The sequence below is a fragment of the Notamacropus eugenii genome, chromosome 2 (assembly GCF_028372415.1).
Source record: "Notamacropus eugenii isolate mMacEug1 chromosome 2, mMacEug1.pri_v2, whole genome shotgun sequence".
Taxonomy (NCBI): Eukaryota; Metazoa; Chordata; class Mammalia; order Diprotodontia; family Macropodidae; genus Notamacropus; species Notamacropus eugenii.
Genome location: NC_092873.1, coordinates 312,631,867 through 312,655,475, shown reverse-complemented (window position 1 = coordinate 312,655,475; position 23,609 = coordinate 312,631,867). Strand labels below are relative to the sequence as shown.

Here is a 23,609-nt window from a genome sequence, read left to right as displayed (position 1 = left end):
TGTGTGTGTGTGTGTGTGTGTGTGTGTGTGTGTGTGTGTGTGTGTGTGTGTGTGTGTGTCTGTGTGTGTCTGTGTGTCTGTGTGTGTCTGTGTGTGTCTGTGTGTGTGTGTGTCTGTGTGTGTCTGTGTGCGTCTGTGTGTCTGTGTGCGTCTGTGTGTCTGTGCGTCTGTGTGCGTCTGTGTGTCTGTGTGTGTCTGTGTGTCTGTCTGTGTGTCTGTGTGTCTGTGTCTGTGTGTATCTGTGTGTCTGTGTGTGGAGGAGGGGGTGTCCATCCGTCCCAGGAAACCTGATGGAAAGGCTGCTCCTCAACATTCCTCCCTTCCTCCAAGGAATCCAGTACTTGGGCAGCTTCCTATTTAAACTAGGTAATTATTTTCATTACCTGGGTGCTTAGTTACTATTTCTTCAAATTTGCCATCCAGGAAAGCTGAGTGTTGGGAGGTAGGGGTACAGTGGCAACACTTAACAGCAAATAGATGTTTTGGGGGAAGGAAAAGAAAGAGGACTAGAATCTAACAACCACCCCCTCCCCTTTCCCATAGGGATCATCTAGTTCTACTCTCTAATTTATTGAGGAGAGAGGTACAGAGTTAGCATCAGCAGGGACTAGAATCCAGTTCTCTTGGCACCCACTCTAGCACTTTTTCATTTAGATTATGGAAGATTGTTCTTTCAGGGGCATATAGGTGTGGAGGTAAGACCAGCCTTTCCAGAGCAGTGGTCCATGGTCCCGTGACTCAAAACAAGCAAGGTCCTTCCAGCCACACTTGATCCCCAGCTTTTCCTTACTTCTTCCTCTGAGGCTTGGAAGGATAACACTTCATGGGAAAGAAAAGTCCTGGGAATGAGGGAGAGAGCTGCATCCTTAAGAAGGCCTGGCCTGCAAGGATTTGGGGTCTGATTTCCTCCCCTGCTTAGTCAGTCTAAAGTGAGGCCCCATCTCCCACTACTTTTCTAGATAGAACAAGTTGAGAAGCCACAGGGAATTCTCGTGCTTGCAGAAGTATTTTCCTTTGCCCAGAGTAGGCTGGCCCCTTCACGGCTCAGGGCCCCTGAAATGGACCCCCTGTCTCCCAACATGGCAGCCCACCAAACCCTTTCCTAACTCTCAGGTTCCAGGCCTTGAGAAGTTTAAAAAAACCTTGGCCTGCAGAAACTTTTTGGGGGCAAGTGCCTTGTTTCTCTTCTCCTATCTTATCCCCATTCCCTTGAAGAGTCCCTCATTCTGCAAGTTAGTCCTGGAGTGGGATGTTTCCTGGCCCCATAGACTGACCTGGTTCCCTTAATATTAAGATGAGCTGACCCACTATGACCCAGAGAACTAGTGGCTGGCCGAGCCACGGTTTTGCCTCTCTCCAACTTGGTTAGGCTAGAGCTGGGCTCCAGCAAGCCATGACCAAGGGACAAGCCTTCTGGGGTCTTTACTCCGTGTTGTATCCTGTTCCTAGTTTTGCCTACCCACATCTGTCCACTTCCCCCTCCCTACCACCAGGAGGTGCTCTATCCTTCTTTAGATGGAATTAATTGCTTATCTATAGCCATTTAAACCTGTCTGGGATGGATTTTCCCCTTTGGACACTTGCCCACCTACTTTGCTCTATTTTAATTACAGCTGGTAAGGCAGCTAAGCGGTGAAGTGGATAGAATACCCAGGCTGGGAGTCAGAAAAGCTCATCTTCCTGAGTTCAAATCTGGCCTCAAACACTTACTAACTGTGTGAACTTAGGCAAGTCACTTAACCCTGTTTGTCTCCGTTTTCCTCATCTGTTAGATAAGCCGAAGAAGGAAATGGCAAACCCCTCCAGCATCTCTGCCAAGAAAATCCCTAAAGGGGCCATGAAGAGTTGGCCACAATTGAAATGAATGAACAAAATTACAACTCTAGCAGATGACCCTTTGTTCCTCATCCTTAGATGATCTGGCATCTAAAGAATTTCAACAGAAATTTCCAATATTTTACTGATCTGTGAACATTTTTCCATTCACAGTCTGTAGGGCAGAGCAGTCTGTCCATCCCAAAGCCTCACTTTTAGGACTTAGAATTTTCCAGCTGGCTCTTCAAATTCCATTATCCTTTCTGCTTGGTTTTGAGCATGAATATCGTGTCCCAGCTTGCTTTTGTTTATTACCTTCTTCTGTTGGACTGTAAGCTGGAGGAGGGTAGGGACTGTTATTTTCTTATTTGTATCCTCAGTGCCAAGCATTATAAATGTTTATTGACTGACTATAGCCCATCTCTTTCAACTTATAAATAAATGTCAATTTTTGCTAAAAGTTAAAGACTTTTTTTATAGTCCTGTTCTTTGTTTAGCCCCTAATCTGGTTCTGGTTGGCATTTACAGCTTGACCACCCCTTCCTTGTCAACCTGCTGCATCTCATCCCCCTTCATACACATTATGGGTCAGTCAAGCAGATCAGCCCCAGTGCTGTTCTTGGAGGCCTGGGCTCCAATCTCATCATCTGCAGGAAGCCTTTCCAGTCCCCCCCCCCAACCCCTCCCACCTCATATTCCCTTCTCATATTACCTCCTCTTTGTATACGTTGTATGTACCCAGTTATTTACTAATTAATTGTCTCTCCCATCTCTCCCATTAGAACGTCGGCTCTTTTGACCTTGTGTCTGCCCAGCCCTTAGCACAGTGCCTGGGACAGAGTAATCACTTAAAAAATCCTGACCTTCTCTACCCCAGGCAAGAATTTGAAAGAAAATATTTGTAGCAAAATAAGCTACGAGAACTTGCACATAAAAGATTTCCTTTTATTTGGATAACATGTTTTTCCTTAATCTTTAAAATCATCGTGGAAACCTTCAGGTATACTTTGTAGTTCTTATAAAAGCCTTGCCTCTAATCATTTTACATCTTTTGTAGATACCTATACATGCACATGTTTGCCTCCCCAGGGTAGACTGGAAGGGCCTGGTGCACAGTAGGTGCAGCGTGATGCCTGTGGCTTGTTTTCATCTAGCCATCAGCACTCTGCTGGACACTGTACAGTCACCCCATCTCCCTCCCCCCAGCTGAACCCTTTGGGTCGTCCTGCCTTCATTGTGGCCTCTGAGGAGCTGGTCTCCTCCACTTCTCCGTGGCCTTTGTTGCTCTCAGGTTCTTTGATGTTTACTTCCTCTTTGGCTGCCTTCCATGGCCATTTTCCTCCTGTCTTTCTGTCTCTGCTTTTCTTCTTTCTTTTGGTCTGTCATCTGTTGCTTCTCCCACATATCTCGGCTTTCTAGCCAAAGGCTGGCCTTTTATAGGCATTGCCAGCCAATCAGAATCTTCAGTTTCAGAGACTTTAAATTCTGCCCGTTGGCAGAATTGGTTGCTCAGAGGCTGAAAATATTTAACTGGTTTCAAATGTTGAACACTCTTAGAACTGTCATAATTCTTCTAATTGAAGGAATAATAAAATATTGATAGTTTAAAAATACTGGTGAAACAAATTGCTAAGTTTTACTTACAGGGCAGTGCTTGTGGCTGAATTGGTGTTTTGTTGAGAGCTGCTCTCCTGTCTGGTTAGGACTCGTCACAGTTCTGTTCTGTGCTCTCTTTGTCAGGCTGATGTCATTATCAGAGTAGTCTAAACTAAGGTCCACATGACTTTAAGTTTGTGCAAATCTCATTATTTGTGAGAATCCACTCAGATGATAGAAATAATACCTGGAAATGTGGCAAGCATCCAGATGAATGAACACAACTTAGACCCATAAGTTATTGTAGAGAATATGCAGGACATTTGGTTTAGAGCTCTGTGGGGCAGTCTAGTTCATTTCCTTTCAAAGAAATCATCTTACAACTCCATAGCTGTCTGTGTCTGTATGTGCAATAGTTTTGAAAATCTGTACTGTATGGTTTTAAGTTTTGATTAGTTCATCTATTAATCTAACCTTGTTTCCAGTGGACCTATTAAGTTTTATAAACTACATTTCTTCCCCAGAAATACCAGTTTGGTAAAGGGGCTCCTCTTGAGCCTTCCTTTGGATCTTGCCATTTGTTTTTGATGACCCCAGGGGTCAGCCTGGTGACAGCCTTGCTGATCTTTTGAAACTTACTTCCCGTTAGAGCATATTGGGGGCCTTTTGGAGCAGCTGTGGTATTTTGGACATATAAAGTATAGCACCAAGGGCCTGCCCATCCCCATTATGGGCTGCTATGTTTTCTCCACATCTGACAGGAAAAGCTGCTGTTGTGTATAGTACATGTCATGTTAGCCACACATATGCAAGCAGCAGGGGGCCAAAGTTCGTGGGGGAAAACTTTGGAGGTTATTGTTAGCAACAGAACATTGTATGTGACTTCCGCTTAAAGTTCCATGAAAATTCTGAGCCTGACTTGAAGAGCGATTGTTATTTATGTCATACAGTGTCTGGGCCTTTTGGCCTTCAGGGCTCTTTCCATGCTTATTTTGACATAAGCCAGTGCTCTAGCTTAAAATATCTACTGTTGTGAAGTATTCGATTTCTGTGCTTGAAATAAATTCTAGTTGATGTAAAGAAGGCCCAGAATTCATTTTCTTCACTTGACATTCTTGTGAGCATTACTTGATGGTCTCATTGAAAATCCAGTGTAGCCAAGGAAAAGCTTTTAAAATAAATCGGATCAAATTAAATGGAACAGTTTTGCTGTATTTTTTCATGACTTCTGCCTTTTTAATGATGAAAATATCTGAATGATTCTGACTCCACAAAGAATATGGGTTTTCCCTAGGTGGCTGACTTACTGATAAAGAAAATAAAATGAATGGAATGCCTTAAGTGGTAGAACAGCACTTAGTGTGGAGAGAACCTGAGGTATCATACATCTTTTAGATAGTGCGTATACATGTACATGTACATACACACATACATATGCATAGAATGTGCATACATATAGACATGCACATATACACACATTCACATGCACAGACACACACACACATCCATGCATATAAACAAACACATATATTTAGAAGCAGTCAGGATCAAGTGACCTGCCCAGTGTCTCAGTGTCTGAGGTCAGATTTGAGCTTGAGTCTGCTTTACTTCAGGGCCAAGCCCTTATAGTTTTAAAACTCCAGAAATTCTGTGTCCATTTAAAAATTACTTAAATGCTTATCCAATTTTTTTTCCCCTGAGGGACAGATATTTTGTCTGTGTACCTTTCTGAGGTCCAGTAGATGTAATTGTTAATAACTTGGTTAAAATTGAGTTTAGTATTTTATGTTGAAAGTAAAAATTTAGAGAATATTTTATGATGTCATTTAAAGTCATGTACTTGTTACATTTTATAATTACTTTTTCCTACGGTATATGTAAATATTTCAGGTGTTTTAAACCTTTGGGCATCAACGCAGGCGACTGAATCAGAACTCTAGACGATTTGGAAATATTTAGGCAAATCAGTTTTTACTTTTATCTTTCAGGTTACAGGAATTGACTGTTTGTTCAGAAGATAATGTCGATGTTCATGATATAGAATTATTACAGTATATCAATGTGGATTGTGCAAAACTAAAGCGGCTGTTGCAGGGTATGTTCAAATGGGCCGTGGCCTATCCGAAGGTAACAACATGAGCCAAGAAAATTAAGCAAAAAGACACAGGTTGTGCTGATTGTGAACATGGAAATGAATTCATATCGAACTCTGAAAAGTCATTGTCTGTACATATTATGTAATGAAGCAGCTGATGGAAGTTGCAATTCATTCTTGATGCTCTTGAGAAAATAACTGATCCCTTATGAGGCAGGAGCATCTGTATTTGGAGCATTGTACATGTTTCACCATGGTATTTACTTTGATTAAAATAATGAGACTGCAAAAAATAGACCTTTTCATTTCTCTGGATCCAAAGACCTGAGGGCATTTCCTGGTCATTGAATTACTATTTTTTAGGCACTATTCATCTTAGGGAAGTCAGTTGTTAGTCGAATTAACCAAGTTCAATGGCAGAACAAAACCTTGGAAGGAGATTGCAATCCTGAGTCCAACATCTTGGTGTATATTTTTACTTCTTTTGCCGACTCACGTTGTTGAATTGATTGCTAGTTCACTTAATCTTTTGGTGCCTAAGCTTTCTTGGGTATAGAGCGAGAAACCATAATGTCATGTGGCTTTATTTTGTAGCTTAATCAGTATTTATAAAGCTTTTGAAAAACTATAAGCAATATCTATTCAGGATAATTTTTTATTCATATTCCCATATCTTGGGAATAAGATAGAAAAATACATCTTTGTTTCAGGGGAGGTATGGCTAGTGTGAGTTACTAAGAGTTGCTATAAACTGGCTGTCACAATCCTCTTCAAATCTTGTTATTTAGATTAACAAAGGAATGGTTTAGAATCATAATTTCCGTAAGTTTCATTCATAACACAATATTAAATCTTAGATTAAATTAAAAACAAAATCCTTGTTAATTTATCACCCAGTTCTGTTTTTGTTTTACTTGTTTCTTAACAAGGGTTGCTTTTTTAAATAATAGCTCACATTTATATATTTATAAGTTTGCAAAGTACTTTCTATGCATCATTTTACTTGACCCTCACACAACCCTTCAAAGCAGGTGTTACTGTTCTCTCTTACAGACTAAGGGATCTTAAGTGACTTGTCCAGGGTGATACAGCTAGTGAGAGTCACTCAGGATTTTAATCTAGGCTTCTGGCTTTTGTCCAAAAGTCCGTTGGTCATCCCAGGCCACCTATCTATATCACAGATAATTTTTAAGGTGTGATTTAAAAGTCAACTATTTCATTACCCCACAACTTAATTCATGCAAAGACTTTTGGAATTTTGTTTAAGATATGTTCAAAATGCATGAACTGAATTACTAGATCTGTAAATGGGCCAACTGTCTCTGTACTGACTAGCTATGAGTCAAGTTGTATGAATCTTTCACAAGATTGTGCAGTCAGCTACACTAACTTTGTTCACAATTAATAATTTTCCTCCCCCTTTGCCTTTGCACTCATAGCAACAGCAAAAACAATTTGCAACCACCTCAAAATGGACGAGATAATATTCTTTCTAGGCTAAATATCAATCTGTTGCTTGTGTCTCAATACAAAATCTTATTGGCAGACAGCAACTGAGTTTTCTATCATCTGTTAGACAGACTACTGTGTTTCTAGTTGAAATTCATGAGACCAGCCATATCCATTATTTGTCATTGGACAAAGGGGTTTTATTGGGAGTTTAGAGCCTTCTAATTGTTCAGTGGAACTTAGTGTCATTTAATTTGTGATACTTCACAACTAGTTACTGGCTTTTAAGAAATAAGTGTTGCCTGCTCACCTCAGGTGTCGCAAAGTCATCTTGCCTAGAGCTATGTTACTGCTCTTCGAAGTCCTTCAGGAGAAGGAAACAAGTGTATTGCATAGATGAACTCTTTCAGTTCATCTGCAGTGCACAGCACCATCTCCACATCCCTATGGTCACAGCAGATGTGCGTCTGTGCTTCTGCTACCATTTTAAATTCTGCCCTGGAGTGAAGTAGGAGGATGAGAGCAATACTAGAGGAAGAATGCCTTAGGCACAGAAGGCCTAAGTATTCTTTGGCTTTAAGCTGGGATATAACCAAGGTAGTAGGGAAGTATTCTTTTCCAGGGTCTGTGTTTTCCTTTCAAAGAGATTTCATGGTGAGGGTGTAGCTTGGCTTTAGAGGTGACCTATATTTCCACCACTGTGGGTGACTACAAAAATAAAACTGGCTTTTCTCTTAAATGTGCAGATACATTTACATACAAATTTTAATATATGTATATAATTTTTTCCCACAGAAACTGTATTTAAGTTTAAAGCCTTAAAGAAGGTAGCTCAGCTAGCAGTTATAAATAGCCTAGAAAAGGTAAATGTTTTTCTTTTCTTACATATTTATTGCTTAAATTGCTTGTTGAATTTCATCTTAAGTTTTGCTGATACTTTTATTTAGATGTTTGAAATGATAGTATTTACTACACAATCATTATTTTAAAGAAAGGAGAACATTGCAGGGTTTTGCTTTGCTTTTAGTTCTCTTTTCCACCACAAACTGTATAAACTTCCCTGTTTACAGGGTCTCTCCTGCCCCCAGAAGAAGGTGGCAAACTCTCTGAAGACGGGGCCTCTTATTTCTTTGGTGTTTGTATCACTAGGGCCTTGCACTGTGCCTGGCTCCTGAGGTGCCTGGGCATTTGTAAATTCTTATTGTATTGAAACAGACTTGTAATGAAATGTGACCCATAATAAAGCAATTTTTTTTTTTTGTATCCTGAATTGACAAGATCACTACCTTGATGTAAAATTATGTGTTTTTAAAATTATTATTAGGCATTTTGGAATTGGGTAGAGAACTATCCTGATGAATTTACAAAGCTGTACCAGACTCCCCAGACAGATATGGCTGGTAAGAATAAACTGCCTTATTTACTTTTACCTTCTGGGCTTATTAGACCAAGGCTGCCATCCTTTAAATCTTAACTTCCTTTCCTATGTCAGATAAAGTCAGAATGAAAACTTCTCTCTCCTTTGCCCTCCCCTTTATTTTCCTGTAGGTAATCAGACAAGGGGAAGCTTGAAGTTGAGATTGAACTTTTATAAATTAGATTCCTCTTCTTTATCTTTATGTTAGAAAATTGACCTGTTGGAGATAAATCCTGTAATATGATGATTGGATTTTGTGTTCAGAGACTGTGGTTTTGCTTGGAGCCAGGTTCCTATGCATGTTTTTTACACACAGGATCATACGGCTGAGGATGTAAATAATTACGTGCCGCTTCCATGAAGATATCAGGCAAATTGCTTTTCTTTGGATGGGAAGATATAACACCTGTTTGCGCTCTCATCTTAAACCTAGTCTCATCGTGGGCTGAACAGGAGCATGATTTTCACACACAGACAGTGGCTTGGGTTTTTTTATTTTTCAGCCCCTTTTCTGCATTTCAAGTCAGAGGAAGAGATAATTTTCTGTTTGAGTGATTTGATTTGTGTGATTTTTAAAAATAATGATAGTTAATATTTGTATAGCAAACCAAGACTCCCCAAAGCACTTGACGTAATATTGTATCATTTGATCCTCACCACTCTGTGGGGAGGGGTGATGCTGTTGTTATTTCTATCTCACAGATGAAACTGAGACTTCAAGAATTTATTTAAATGGACCACTAAGATTAACTCCTGAAACTGGTACTCTGAGGTTTCAGGTGGAATTATTTCTGATGCAGCTCCTAAAACACACCCCTCTCTTCCTGGCCATAAAGGATTGAGACCCTTATTTCTATATATCCTTTTATAGGCCTTTTCCTGTTATTGTGGAGCTCACTCTGGGAAGGAATCCATGCTAAGGGTAGTCAGGTTTCTCTAAGTATTAGCATCTCTGTGTCTGTGTCTGTGTCTGTTTCTGTATCTGTGTTGTTAGGTTAGCTCCTTCTTTGTCTTCTTTAGTTACTTTGTTTCCTTTTGGTAACATACCCATTTATATCTAGTTGACTTATGTTTTTCTTTTGTGTCAGGCTGTGCAAAATACTTGGTTTTTTTTTAAAAACAAATAAACCAGTTAGAAATTTGTCCCAGACCATATTCCTTTACTATGGGGGAAAGTGAAAGAACATTGTGTGGACTGTTCCTTCCTGCTAGATTTGATAAAGATAAATAGACATTTTGGAGAATACTTCCTATTGCTAATTTACATAGTTTCCTCACCATTTTTTTCCTGTAGAAATGAGAGCCTTTATTTGCCACATGGGCAAAGGGCAAACTATATTATCTTGCCTAATAGTGTCATTTGATATTTTTTTTCCATATAGAATGTGCAGAAAAATTATTTGACTTGGTGGATGGTTTTGCTGAAAGCACCAAACGTAAAGCTGCAGTTTGGCCACTGCAAATCATTCTTCTTGTCTTGTGCCCAGAAATAATCCAGGACATTTCCAAGGATGTGGTTGATGAAGCGAAAATGAATAAGGTAAAAAGAACAAATTTGTTTACAGAAGAAACTGTAGAGAAGTGAAGCGCTGATTTTATCCCAGAACGGGTCATGCTGAGCCAGCACCAGTTCCTTTTTTTGACTGGTGTATGGGATCAAGGGAAGGCTGTTGATTGTTCACCTCGATGTTAGCAACTCGACAAAGTCCCTAGTGCTCATTTTGAAGACAAAAGAGGCACCGTCTGGGTCACTTTGGATAAGGATGCTTTCATTGGAGTCTTCTAGACTCATCCCTATAGGTCCATGCTGATCAGTAGTTGTAAAAGGCTTGGGAGTTTGGGTTAAGATAGTGAAATGCTGAGGGGGCGAGGAGCCTTCCTTTCCTACATACTTTAACAGTGATCTAAAAACGGAATGAGATTGCAGTATGATCATAGTTTCTTAGAGAAATGCTGCTAAGCTCCTTCATCTGTCCAGGATTACACCAAAAGATTCCTAACAGCCAGAGAGTCTGGTGGGAAAACCAGAATGAGTTCAGGTCAACTGGATGGAAGGCCATGGCAGGCTTCAGCTAGGGAAGATTCAAAGCTATCAAGGCTGCTCTAATCCTCCAGCCAGAAAGAGCCCTCTGTAGATTGCTGACTGGACCCCTGAAGCTTGCCAGCTTTCCAACAAATGAGCCACATGTCGGTGGGGGTGGTAGCTGGTAAGACCCAGCAGATGGAGGTCAGCTTCAAATAGGGCCTGACCATCTCTACCATGAGCTCCTGAGGAATTAGAACTTGGCTCTTTGGAATAAAGTCCTGAATAAGGAACTGGGACTGGAGACAGGAGCAAGCAGAAGAAGACAGCAGGATAGTATGGGGAAATATTATGGGTAAAGGGATAGCAGTTGGGTAAAAATGAGACAATATTGTATAGCATGTGGTAGGCACTTAGTGAATGTTTGTTCTCTCCCCAAATAGAAGAGAATAGCTTCACACATATAAATAGAGCCCCCAGGAGAGAAAAAACTTGGTCACAATAAAATAAGAGGTCCAGGGGAAGAAATTGGAAGAATAAATGGCTTAGAATAAAAGGTGGAAACCTTATCCAAACAGTACTAAACAGTACTCAGTAACTCTATGAGACAAGAAGAAGTATTAGAACAAAATAAAAAAGATTGAAAAATAGAAGAAAATGTTAGGTGCCTTGCTATTAAAAACAACTAACCTGGAAAAGAGAGATAATTTATGAATCATCAGACTCCCTGGAAATTATGACCAAACAAATAAAGGAATAAAAAGATAGAAAGCCTGGATAATATATTTTCAGAACTCAGAAATGGAAGCTTCCGAGATTTACTAGAACCAAGGGAAAAATGAAAATTGAAAGAATCCATCAGTCACTTCCTGAGAAAAACTTGGAATAAAAACTCTGAGTAACATCATGGTTAAAATCTACCACCTTTGGATCAAAATAAAAATACTGCAAATAAATGGAAAGAAAGGATTCAAGTAGAAGGTCCCAGAGTCATGATCACATGCAACTTGGCAGCAACGATTCTAAAGGAGAGAAAATTTTAGGATATTTTTTCATAAAGTGAAGTATGTAGGTTTATAAACAAGATTAACTTTTCTCTACAAAACTTCATTTAATGTTACAGGAGAAAATGATGGATCTTTAGTAAAATAGAGAACTTTCAAACATTCATGATAAAAAGACCAGAATTATGTAGACAATTTGCATTGCAAACACAGGGTTCAAGAGAAACCTAGAGAGAAAAACAGTTGAAGAATTGAAAGGAATTAAAACATGAAGTGCTTGTATTCTAATAGGAGGAAATGGGATGAGATAAGTATCTCTTCAGAATCCTCATGTCTTCTATGGAAGTAGGAACCCTAGAGGGTAGTTTTTCCTGTATTTTGATGGCCTTAAGAGAGAAAAGAAAAGATGGAAAAAGGAGTAAGTGAAGAAATGTGGAATAAGGAGACAGAATTTATTGGCTTTTCATGGTTAGGATAAAGAATAAAAGTGTACAGACATGGAGAAAATGGTAGGAAGAGTGAGCACTACATGAACCTCGATCTTTTCTGAACTGGATGAAGAAATGTTGAACACACAGGCACACACACAAATGCACACATACAAGAAGAGTTTGGTGTAATAATATAGTATGTTCAACGATCATTGTTTAAGAAACAATGATCAGGGTTTGGGAACAGCAGGAGCAGGAGCATTGTGATGCAGATTAATTCAGCTACAGATCACTACTACTGATCACATTCCTTCTGTTTCACCAATTTCTTTATAAAGAGGTATTGGAGAATGAAGAGGAAAATTTTAAGAAGCTATAATGAAGGGTGAAAAGACACAACACAAATGTGAATGGGATGAACTCATCACTAAAATGTCAGAGTATAACACATTAGGAAACAGAGTGCACTAGTATATTGTATGCAAGAAAAACACTAGTTAAAATACAGGATTGGAGCAAAATCTATTATATTTCAAGGTTAGCAGTGATGATCTTAGACAAGGTATAATGTAAAGATCTTCCCTGCCCATTAATAGGCCTCAGGTGGTGCCCATTAAGGGAAACTTGATTAGGGGAGGCTTGTTTTGTAGGAAGGCCTACACCTTTTGTTAATTTCTAAGTGTATAACTACTTGGAGGTGAGATTTTGCTTTGGATCTTACTCTTTGGAAGAAGGTTTGTGTGCCAGGTGAGACTCTGGGTAGCCATTAAGGAGCCCCCTAGCTTTGAATACTCAGATGTTGATTCTTCTCCATCTGGTAACTATGTATGTATGTAATGGTCAGACAGTTGGATCTGTCTGTTTATCTCTAATGTAAGTATTGCTTATGATCAGACAATTAGAAGCCCTGTTTATTGGTCTTTATTTCTCTGCTTGTATTTTCTCTGTTGGTACATGTGATTAAAGAAAATTGTTGAACCCTCAGAAGTTGCTTTCCTTTTAGAAAAGCAGATCTAAGAACCTGTGCTAGCAGGCCATCCTAGATGTGTCAGAGTGTTTGCTGCTATACAAGGTAACAACAAAGTTAGACTTAAAAAAAGATAAACAGGGAAGTTACATTATGCATAAAGGTGCAGTAATACCAAAGTTTAACACATATGCATCAAATGATATAGCATCTAAATAGTTAAAGGAAAAGTTAGTTGAGTTATAGGGAGAAATGGACAATAAAGCACTAATAATCAAGGACCTCAATATACTGCTTTCAGATCTAGACAAATGTAACCCAAAACAAAATAGAATAAAACAAGAAAGAAGTTAAAAATCTGAATAGAATTTTACAAGTTTGACATGATAGATTTTTGGTATTTACTGAATGGGAATAGAAAGCAATATACATATTTTGGCAGTATATGACATCTTAACAAAAATTTACCAACTATTAGACCGGAAAAACTCACAAACCTTCAGAGAAGTAGAAATATTTAACACGTCCTTTACTGAAGACAATGTAATAAAAATTCTAGTCATCAAAAAACCTTTTGAAAACAAAGATTAAAAATTAAATGGAGACTAAATAATCCTATAGAACTTATGAGTGGAAAAAAAACCCACCATGAAAACAATAATTTCATCAAAGAAAATTATGAAAATAAGATAGTATGACAGTATTTTTGAGATGCAGCCAAAGCAGTCCTTAGGGAAAAATTTGTTTCTCTAAACACTTATCACCAGAGAAAGACCAGATTAATGACTTGAGGGTACAACTAAGAAACCCCTAGAAAACCAGCATTAAAAAACACCATTTAAATGCCAAAGTAGAAATAATTGAAATAAAGGAGAAGATTAACAAAATTAAAAGCAAAAAACTATTGAATTAAAATAAATAAAACTAATAGCTCTTTGGGGGGGGGAGGATCAATGACATAGATTGAATATTAGCTAATATGATTTTTTTATAGTATTTTATTTTTTCCAATTAAATTAATGATAATTTTCAACATTCATTTATTGGGAGATTTTGAGTTCCAAATTTTTCTTCCTCCTCTTTCCTCTCCCCAAGATGGCAAGGAATCTGATATAGGTTATACATGTGCAACACTGTAAAATTTCCACATAGCTAGTATGATTTTTAAAAAGAAAAAGGAAAACCAAATATCAGTACTGGAAAAGGAGAATTCACAACAAATGATGATGAAATACAGGAAGGTATTACAAAATATCCTGTACTGTAGTAGAAAGGGTGGATTCACAACAAATGAAGACGAAATAAGGGAAATTATTAGAAAATATCTTATACAACCACAACACAATAAAACTGACAACTTAATGATCATTTTCAAAAATACAAAGTGTTCATCATCCCTGTCCTGTCCTCCTTTGACCTTTCTCCAGCTTTCTACACTGTTGATCACCACCACCTCCTGCATACTTTCTGCTTGTCTTTTTGTGATACTGATCTCTTTGATTTCCTCTTTCTTACCACATCATTCATCCTCAGTCCTCTTTTTTTGTGGGTCATCATTCATGCTCTGCCCCTGTATATGTGAGTATATCTCAAGGATCCGTTGTGAATTTTTGAGTCTACTCTCTCTGCACTCACTATCTTAGTGTCTTGATCTCATAGATTCAGTTTATAATTCTTATGACTCATAACTAAATATCCAGCCTAGTCTCTCTCCAGTTCTGTATCTGTATCTCCAGCTGTGTCTGTAGTAGTAGTCTTTTGAGAGACCTATTTATTTCTACTTTTTTTTTTAATCTTATTTTCTTTCTTTCTACCACCCATTCCTCCAATTTGGTATGTGTGGGCTGGGATGAGAGAGAAAGAAAAACCGTCATAAAAATGTGCATAGTCAAACAAAATAAATTCTCACTTTGGCCATGTCCAAAAAGTGTATATTTCTGTCTTCAACCTGTGTTTGCCACCTCTCTGTCAGGAAGTGGATAGCTTATTTCATCATTTATTTTCTGGAATCATAGTTAATCGCATTGATTAGAGTTTTTAGTCTTTCAAAGTGTTTGACTTAATCATGTTATTGTTTAAATTGTTCTCTGGCTTCTGCTCACTTCAGTCTTCATCAGATCATAGAAGTCTTCCTAGAGTTCTCTGAAACCATCTGTTTCATCTTTTTTATACTGCAATTTATTCCATTACCATTACCATATACCATACTTTGTTTAGCCACTCTCTGACTGATGGACACCTCTTTGGTTTCCAGTTCTTTACCAGTTTCCTATTGGATGTTTCTAACTGGATGGCCTATTAGCTTCTTAACCTTAGCATGTCTAAAATTCAACTCAGTCTTTTTACTATGTTCTTCCCTCTTCTTAACCTCTTTATTTCTTTTGAGGCCATCCCCATCCTTTCAGCCACCCAAATTTGCAAACTTGTAGTTATCCCTGATGCTTCCTTTCCCTCTACTCTATCCCAATTTAGTCTTACTGTGGAGGTAGAATTGACATGTCTCCCATATCTTCATTCATACTACAACTACCCCAGTTCAGGCTCTCATTATCTATCATCTGGACTACTGTAATAGCCTTCTAATTGGCCTTCTTGTCTCCAGTATCTCCCCTTTGCAATCTATCCTCCGTAGAACTGCTAAAAAGGAATTACCTAAAGCATGTATTTAATCATGTCACTTCTCTGCTCAGAAATCTCCACTGATTCCCTGTAGCCTCTAGCAAAGAATGCTAATTTTTCAGGTTGGTCTTTAAAGCCCTTCACAATCTGACTCCAGTCTGCCTTTCCAATTTATTGCCAGTTACTCCCCTTGGTCCTGCCAAACTGCCCTTCTTGCTGTTTCTCATACTTGACCTTGTCTCCTATCTTTGTGTGCCTTTTCACACATTGCTCCCTTCCCTGGAGTTCACGCCCTCCTGCTGCTACCTCTTCGAACCTTCAGCCCAACCTTCACTTTACATTGTCTTTCTTGGTTCCCAGTAGCTGTTAGTGCCATCTCCCATTCTTTTCCTACATCTTTTCCCTCACTGGAAATTGCTGTATGTTTACTTAGTGTATATTTGTATTACTTATCTGTGAACTTGTTACTTATCTGTGAACATGTTGAATCCCCCAACAGAATCTAAGCTTACTGAGGATAGGCACTGTTTTGTCTTCTTTTTTGTTTCTCCCAGTACTCCACAGTGCTTGACACGTGGTAGAATCCTGATCATAGCTTGCTGAATGATTGAATTTAAGAAGGGATGAATAGCATCGTTGTTGTTGTCATCATCAGATCATCATAGCTTTAGAAGTGGAAGGGAATTTAGAGCCCGTGAGGAGGAAACTGATACCAGGGGACACTAAGTGACTTGTCCTGGGTCCCATAGACATGAGTCATAAGAGGGGCTATAAGATCCAGAACATCTTAGAATTGGGATAGAAACTCCATGATACACAGATGAGTTGGGAAGATATGAGACTGGCATAGTACGTCCTCTAAAAGTTCATAGAATCATTGGTTTTTGAGCTAGAGGGAATCTTAGAGATGATCTGCTCCAAGCCCCTCATCTGTGGCCCAGCAAGGACAAGTGAGTGATCTGGGGCACACACAGAGTAAATATAGAGCTTGCCTTTTCACTCAAGTCTTCAGACTCCACAGCCAGTGTGTTTTCTCAGTTCCAGGAAGTCTTAGGACACCAAAAAAGGGCTGTCATCGTGGGCCCCTTTGAAAACAACAGAAGGGGTTAGTCCTGGTGCTTAGACCACAGTGAGAGTGTTCATGTCCAGTTCTGAGGGCCATAGTTTACTTTGTTTATCTCTTAAATATTTTACTTCTAAGAGCTACAGGGAAATGTGTGTGTGCACACGTAGAGTCAAAATAAAAAGCAAATGGGAGTTGAGTAGGTTTTTGAACTAACTAGTTGGGGTATCGGAGGGGGCTTTTATGTTATTTCCTCAACTATTAAGCCAAGGTTTGGAGTGGAGACAAACTTCTTGAAAAGAGTGGAAGAATGATTTAGAGGTTGTTGGATGAAGACAGTCAGAAACCATGAAATTCTCATCATGTAATAGGGACTGGTCTGAGTACTGGGGATAAAAGGAAAGAAAATATCATCTTTGCCTTTTAGGAGCTTACATTTTAGTGGTAGAGACCACATGTAAATACTACAGGCTCTCTGCAGAGTACATGGAAGGCTAAGAGGGGAAGATAATTCTCACTGAGAGGTAACCAGGAAGGTCTGCTAAAGAAGGTAGCATTTCAACAGCCTTGGAGGAAGCCAGAAAAATGAGGCAGAAGACAAAAACCAGTGGCACACAAAGATTAGTAATGGTGCATCTTATTTAAGGATTCAGGAGTGGCAGTATTACCTGATTCTAGAGTGTGAGGATAGTAGAATGTAGAAGACAGGCAGGATAAAAAGGGGTCAGATGATGAAGAACTTTAAATGCCAGAGTTTGGATCCTAGAGGTAACAGGAAGCCCCTGGAGCTCTATGAGCAAGGGGTTGTTTGACTTAGATCTGTGTTTTAGGAAAATCCCTTTGGCAGCTGAGTAGTGAGAAAATTGAGGCAGGGAGACCTGTGGGAATGCTGTTGTAATAGTCTAGGTGAGGCACCATGATGGCCAGAATTAGGATGGTGGTGGTATGAGTGGAGAAAATGGAATGTCTGCAAGAGATGTTGTGAATATGGAAATAACAAGATTTGACAACAGATTGAATTGTGGAATGAGTAAGACTGAGGAGTTAAGGATGACACTGAGGTTTTAAGCTTCAGTGCCTGGGAGGATGATGGTGCCACAAAGAAACAGGGATGTTTAGAGGGGAACAGAGTTTTAGGGGGGTGGGTGAGAAAGATAGAGCTCTGCTTTGTACCTATTGAAGTTGAGGTGTCTGTGGATATTGAATTGAAGCTGTCCAAAGGCAGTATGCGATGTCTAAGTAGAGTTCAGGAGACAGGCAAGTGCTGGCCATAGATATAGGAATAGTTTGCACTGAGATGGAATGAAATCACCTCGTGAAATACCATGAAGTCAGAAAAGGGGAGAGTGCCCAGGACAGAGCCTTGGGGAGCTCTTCTGGTTAGTGAGCATGATGTGAAGAATTGACAAAGGGGATGGAAGAACCAAGAGAGAAAACCTAGAGAGGACTGTCCAAGAAGGGAAAGGTTCTGCATAGGGACCAAGAAAGAACAGGTCAAGACAGGGTGGAGAAAACGACATTAAGTATGACATTTAAGAGATGATTAGTAACTTTGGAGGGTGTTGAAAGGTGAGGTCAAAAGTCAGACTGCAGAGGGTTTAGAGGAGAGGAGAAGAAGGGGAAGTGCCTCTTAGACCATGTTCTTGGATGATGGTGATGGACCAATCAAGTGAGAGGGTATGATGGGAGAGGAGGCCAGGGGAAAGGCCCAGGTGCATCTCTGTAGAAGAGTATGGTAGACAGAGGATTTTCTCAGCAGGCCTTGACTCTGAAGCTTGGAGATAAGTGTTCAGAAGCCTCAATTTGATCCTGCATGGGAAGAGGACTGAAGAGTTAAGGGGCCATTGACCTTTTGGACTCATTTTCGGGGCCCTTACTGCCCCTTAATTTCAAAGGATCCCAGAGTTCTCAGGGTTCTGAGATCCCAGGAGCTGTGAGAGTGGGAGGAGAAGGCAGGGAATCAGTCCCTGGAGGCTCAACTCCACTCATGAAGCCTCCTGTTGAGATGGGGGGGAAAGCACACACCCTGCAAAAGTAGAGGAATCAGCTGACTGAATGGGTGACAAAGAAACAGGCCTTGGGATTTGTCCAGGAAAACCCCTTTTCTGCTCAGTGAAGAAAATGAAGAGTTAACAGGATTATTCTTGAGATCTGAGAGGCATCAATACCAATGGTTTGATATCCATGGATGTTTCAGTGGGATTAGACTTTGAATTGGAGGGAGATTCTTTTCAGCAGAATTATTAATAATTGGTCTAGTGATAAGTAGAGGCAGCAAGGTATGAGCAGAGGTCTGGGCTTGGAGACACAAATATTCTGGCTCAAATCCCACCTCTGACCCCTCCTAGTTTGTAGCAGGAGTGGGCTTGGAACTCTCACCTCTCTGGGGAGGCCCTCGACTTCTCAGGCTCTTGGAGCTTTTATTTCTTTATCTGTAAGGTGGGGATAAGAACATGTAGTGAGTTCCTTCTAAGGTTGTGGGAAGATCAAATAAGAAATAGGTCTGGAATTTGGCACTAGTGGTGACACGGCTGCTTGTTCACATCACCACGCATTCCTGCAGGCTAGACATCTTCCTTCTCCCTCCATTCCTCCTTTCCTCCATGTGTTTTCTCATTCTGGCTCTGCTCCCTGCTCCCAGACCACAGGCCCAGGGGAAGGCAGCATTGTCCAAAGGAGATTCTCCATCAGTGGTTCAGTTGAGTTGGCGTGCACCCCCTTTGATGCATGTCCCACCACAAACACTCCATTACTGTTTATTGATTGAATTACAGAAAATGTTTCTCGACAATCTCAGAAGAGCGCTAGCCGGCCATGGTGGGAGCAGGCAGCTGACAGAGAGTGCCGCAATCGCCTGTGTCAAGCTGTGCAAAGCCAGCACCTATATCAACTGGGAGGATAACTCAGTGATTTTCTTGCTCGTCCAGTCCATGGTGGTGGATCTGAAGGTAAGGTCCTTGGGCTGGTCAGTGGGTTCAAAGCAATACCATTTTATTGGGAACCCTTCCTTTAGACTCTCGATAAGGTCTAGGGGTTGGGATCAGGTAGATCTGATTTCAAATTCTTTTTCAGACACTAGCTGGATGAACCTGGCAAATCCCTTAAACACTCAGCCTTAGTTTCCTTACCTATAAAATGGGTATGATAATGGGGACTACTTTCAAGAATTGTTGTGAAGTTTAAATGAAATAGTGCTCCATAAATGTCACATTATTAATTCCAGTTTTCAGATTTCTCTTATTTTTTAGCTGCTATAGTGTAATGCTAGGCAGCGACTGACTAGAGGTCAGTCACTGACTGAAATCTGGAAGATTTGTGTTCCTGTGTTCAAATCTGACCTCAGATAATTAGTAGTTGTGTGGCCCTGGGCAAGTCACTTGTCTCTGTGTCAGCTTCTTCATCTGTCAGATAAGCTGGAGAAGGAACTAGCAAACCACTCCCGTATCTTTGCAAGAAAACCCCAAATGGGGTCAGACAGAAAAAAACAGCAAAAGACTGAACATCAAAGAGTAATGGCATTAAATACATGTGTGAATCACTGTCTCTGTCCTGAACATTTCAAGCCCAGACATTTCCTATAAGACCATTGAAGTAAATAAGTTGACTGATAGAAGTAATTCACAGGCTGAACAAAAAAGACCTCAGCCCAGAGTGATTGACAAACCACACCCAAGTATCTTCACACCCCTGTTTTCAGTTCAGATACAGCCACAGACACTTTCTGGCTTTGTGACCGAGGCAAGTCATTTCACTTCCCTGAGCCTCTTGTTTTCTCATCCACAAAATGGGAACAATTGCACTTGAACTGCTCCCCTTGCAGGGTTGCAGTGAAATATTTTACACTGCTAAATGTTTGAGGTTGGGAGCAGTCTTCATCACCTCTGTAAGAGCAGTTACTGCCTTGTTGGGTTTTCTGGGCAGGGCCTGGCCCTTTAAATGTCTGTCTTCTCTCTTTGTGTAGAACTTGCTTTTTAATCCCAGTAAGCCCTTCTCCAGAGGCAGCCAGAACGCTGACGTGGACCTCATGATCGACTGCCTGGTTTCTTGCTTTCGCATAAGTCCTCACAACAACCAACATTTTAAGGTGAGAGAGACCACTTATAGTCTCTAGTTAACTCATAGTCATGATCTAGAAACTGCAGCGATGTTAAAATAAGCTTTATTGATATATTTTATTCTTTATAGTTTCCCCTCCTCTCCTTCCTACAGAACTGTCCCTTATAACAAATAGTTGTGTTTTTTTTAAGACAGAAAAAAAAAGAAGAGGAAAAAGTCAGCATTACTGATTAATACAAAGGCAAAGTCTGAAACAATGTGCTAGGTGCATCGTGTGGGGCCACCCCCTTCTGCGGGTGGTAGGGGGGAGTGTCTGTTCATCTCTCCTCATAACATGCTTGTTTTCAATAATTTTGCTTAGAATTAGATTTAATAAAAATGATGGTTCTTTCTGTTTACATTGTTGTTGTCACTGTGATCGAATCAGTTCATGACGAGATCTTCCCAGGCTTCTCTGTGTTCATCACATTTGTCATTTCTTACAGCACAGTCATAGTCATAGTCCATTGCATTCATATATTAGTTTGTTTAATTATCTTGATTATGTTTTCAGTGGCATTTCCATAATGTGTTAAATTAAGAATATTAAGCCAGATTTATTATTTAATATTTTAAGTTGCCTTTTTATTTCTATTTTGTGTCAGTTATTTTGTTAAATATTGTTCATGTTGAAGTAAAACATTAAATTTTTTTTTCTATAGATCTGTTTGGCCCAGAACTCCCCATCCACATTTCATTATGTGCTGGTAAACTCCCTCCATCGAATTATCACCAATGTAAGTCTAAAAGGTATTGATTAATTATCTCAGAGTGATCTTTTTTTAAATATATCTTTTAAAAGACAGATTCCTTAATACATACACAAGGTAGGAAGGTTTGGGAGCATAAACTCTAGGAGAGAGTTAGTTGTTCCATCCTTCTTTTTTGGGTTTTCCCGCATAAAACTCTTACTATATACATGCTACATATGTGGGGAATTTTTTATTCCCTTGTCCCTGTGCCAAAGAAAAACACTGGGGATTCTTTTGACAAGCTAGACTTAAATATGTAATATAGGCTGAAAGTGTCAGGAAACATTGCTACTGATAATATAATGTGTGCTTTCCCAAATTCCTCTCAAAATGTGTTCAAGTCTTAATTTAGTTCTGATTTTTTTTCTGTGCACTCTGACCCATGGTTGAGCTCCTATCAGTTATATGTAAATGGCTGTCACCTTTTAAAATCAGAAGCCATGCACTCCATTATGGCTCCCTCCAACCATTACTAGTGGGTCCAGATTGTCTTATCCATTTGTAGAAGGATATCCTGAAGCAGCCACTCACATGTTGAGAACTTTAAGAGCCACTCAGAACAACCCCTCACATCACATATGAATCTGTTCGTGAATGTGAAGCTAGAGTTACTTCCTGTGGTATAATCAATAATCTAATCATGTTGCTAAAAGCGCTGGTAACACAGTCATTGAGACTGTGAGAAACTGGTTTGGACAAGGAGGCCTTGTCAAGAAGCAACGCGAACTTCTGCTGGGATCAATACTTTTCCTCCTTGTTTCTGTCCAAGAGTCTTCCTGGTTCTCTTGAGGGCCCTCAAATGATTTGTTTTTTTGGGGGGGCCATATTTAGGTAGCACTGACTTGCCCATGTGCAGAGTGGCCCTTTTTGCAGATTGTCTGTAAAACAGGCCTCATGCAGAAACCTACTCAAAGACCAGATTGTGCTTTTATCCTGACTAATCTTAGAGGTAGATTGCTCTCCTTTAAATTCAGTGAATTTTCAAAATATGTTAGTTCTGGAAATCAAAAAGAAATTCTCCCACACCCGTTTTTAAAGAACATTTTTTCCTAAGTAAAAACCTATACGTCTTTGTTAAGGTAATTTGGTATATATATAGAATGAGCCCAGTTGGGTTATAAGCAATCAGGAATTGCCTATGCTTTTGTGAGATAGCACATTAGATGTGTGTGTACTAGCAAGAAGGGAAGTTTGCTGTTATGCTTTGTTTCCCCAAAAGTTTTGAGAATATTCTGTTTGTTACCAAACTATGTTTTGATATGCTTTTGTTAATGAAATCAGCCAAGGCATTACAGCAATATTTGGTCTGAAAGACGAATCATACAATTTACAGAATAACTTACATAATGTTTTGTGGCATATTTGAATCTTGTGTTATTTGAAATTTGCAATCTAGAAATTTTAAAAAGTTATTTTATTTCTTCCTCCTTTTGTTCTTCTTATTATGAAAATATTGATCAGCTATAGTTGATACTTTCAATCCATGACTTAAAATTTGTACTTAATTTTTCAAGTAAAATCTTAGGTTTTTTTTTTTTTTTACTTTTAAAAGTTAGATACTTTAATTGTGAAATATTTTTGTCTACAATTGACTATATAGAGCACTTTCAAGCATGGACTCGGCACTGCTGTAAGTGGCTGGGCTGATCCTCTTTGGGTTCAAGCATGCTGGAGTGGTGCTTCATGCATGCCTCAGTGTACATGGTGACAGTGACTGCGCATCTTTCTCCACTGTAAACAGTGTTGCATGTTGGAAGATATGGTCTGTCTATAAGAAAATGCCAACTAGTGTTGTTCTTTATAAGCAGAGTATCAGATTTGTTTAAAAAATGCTTTGAGACTAGTAACTTTTCAAGTAAAACTAGGTTGGGACACAGGGCCACAAAACGTAGGGAGTACCTTAAGAATGTTCCCAAAGTATAACCCAAGTACAGGGGCTTCTTCATGGAGGGTGACTTGGTGAGCTTTTCTGGTCATGATTTCCTCCCTAGCCTCTTAGACAACTGAACATTAAATTTGTAGGACCTCCTAACAGTGAAAGCTAGTCTTCTCATTTTAAAAATAAGTGTGTACTCTGTAACTTATTTAGCCTGCCCTTGCTTTGGAAATATTAATTAAATATGACCACATCAGCTAAGTCCCAGGTTGGTCAAAGAACAGAAATTCATCAGGGCATCTGAAGAATGTGGGTTCCTGGAAACTCTGACAAAACACTGAATTCATAGAACTCAGTTCAGCTCAACAAGTGTCTGGTACGTGCAAGGCACTGGTAGGCTCCAGGGA

At 39.5% G+C, this 23,609-nt stretch overlaps 1 protein-coding gene across 18 annotated transcripts in view; it reads left to right on the top strand.

Annotated features, from left to right (window-relative positions):
• Positions 1 to 23,609, top strand: part of NF1 (neurofibromin 1) — a 241,518-nt gene that overhangs the window by 52,385 nt on the left and 165,524 nt on the right. For 17 of the 18 annotated variants that reach the window (XM_072645004.1, XM_072645003.1, XM_072644999.1 and 14 more), the window contains 7 exons: positions 5,400 to 5,506; positions 7,751 to 7,818; positions 8,280 to 8,355; positions 9,755 to 9,912; positions 19,254 to 19,427; positions 20,441 to 20,563; positions 21,237 to 21,311. In XM_072645004.1, the coding sequence (XP_072501105.1) occupies positions 5,400 to 5,506; positions 7,751 to 7,818; positions 8,280 to 8,355; positions 9,755 to 9,912; positions 19,254 to 19,427; positions 20,441 to 20,563; positions 21,237 to 21,311 (781 nt within the window). Of the gene's footprint in view, positions 1 to 5,399; positions 5,507 to 7,750; positions 7,819 to 8,279; positions 8,356 to 9,754; positions 9,913 to 19,253; positions 19,428 to 20,440; positions 20,564 to 21,236; positions 21,325 to 23,609 lie in introns of those variants that run through there. The other variant, XM_072645015.1, reaches the window with a different exon arrangement.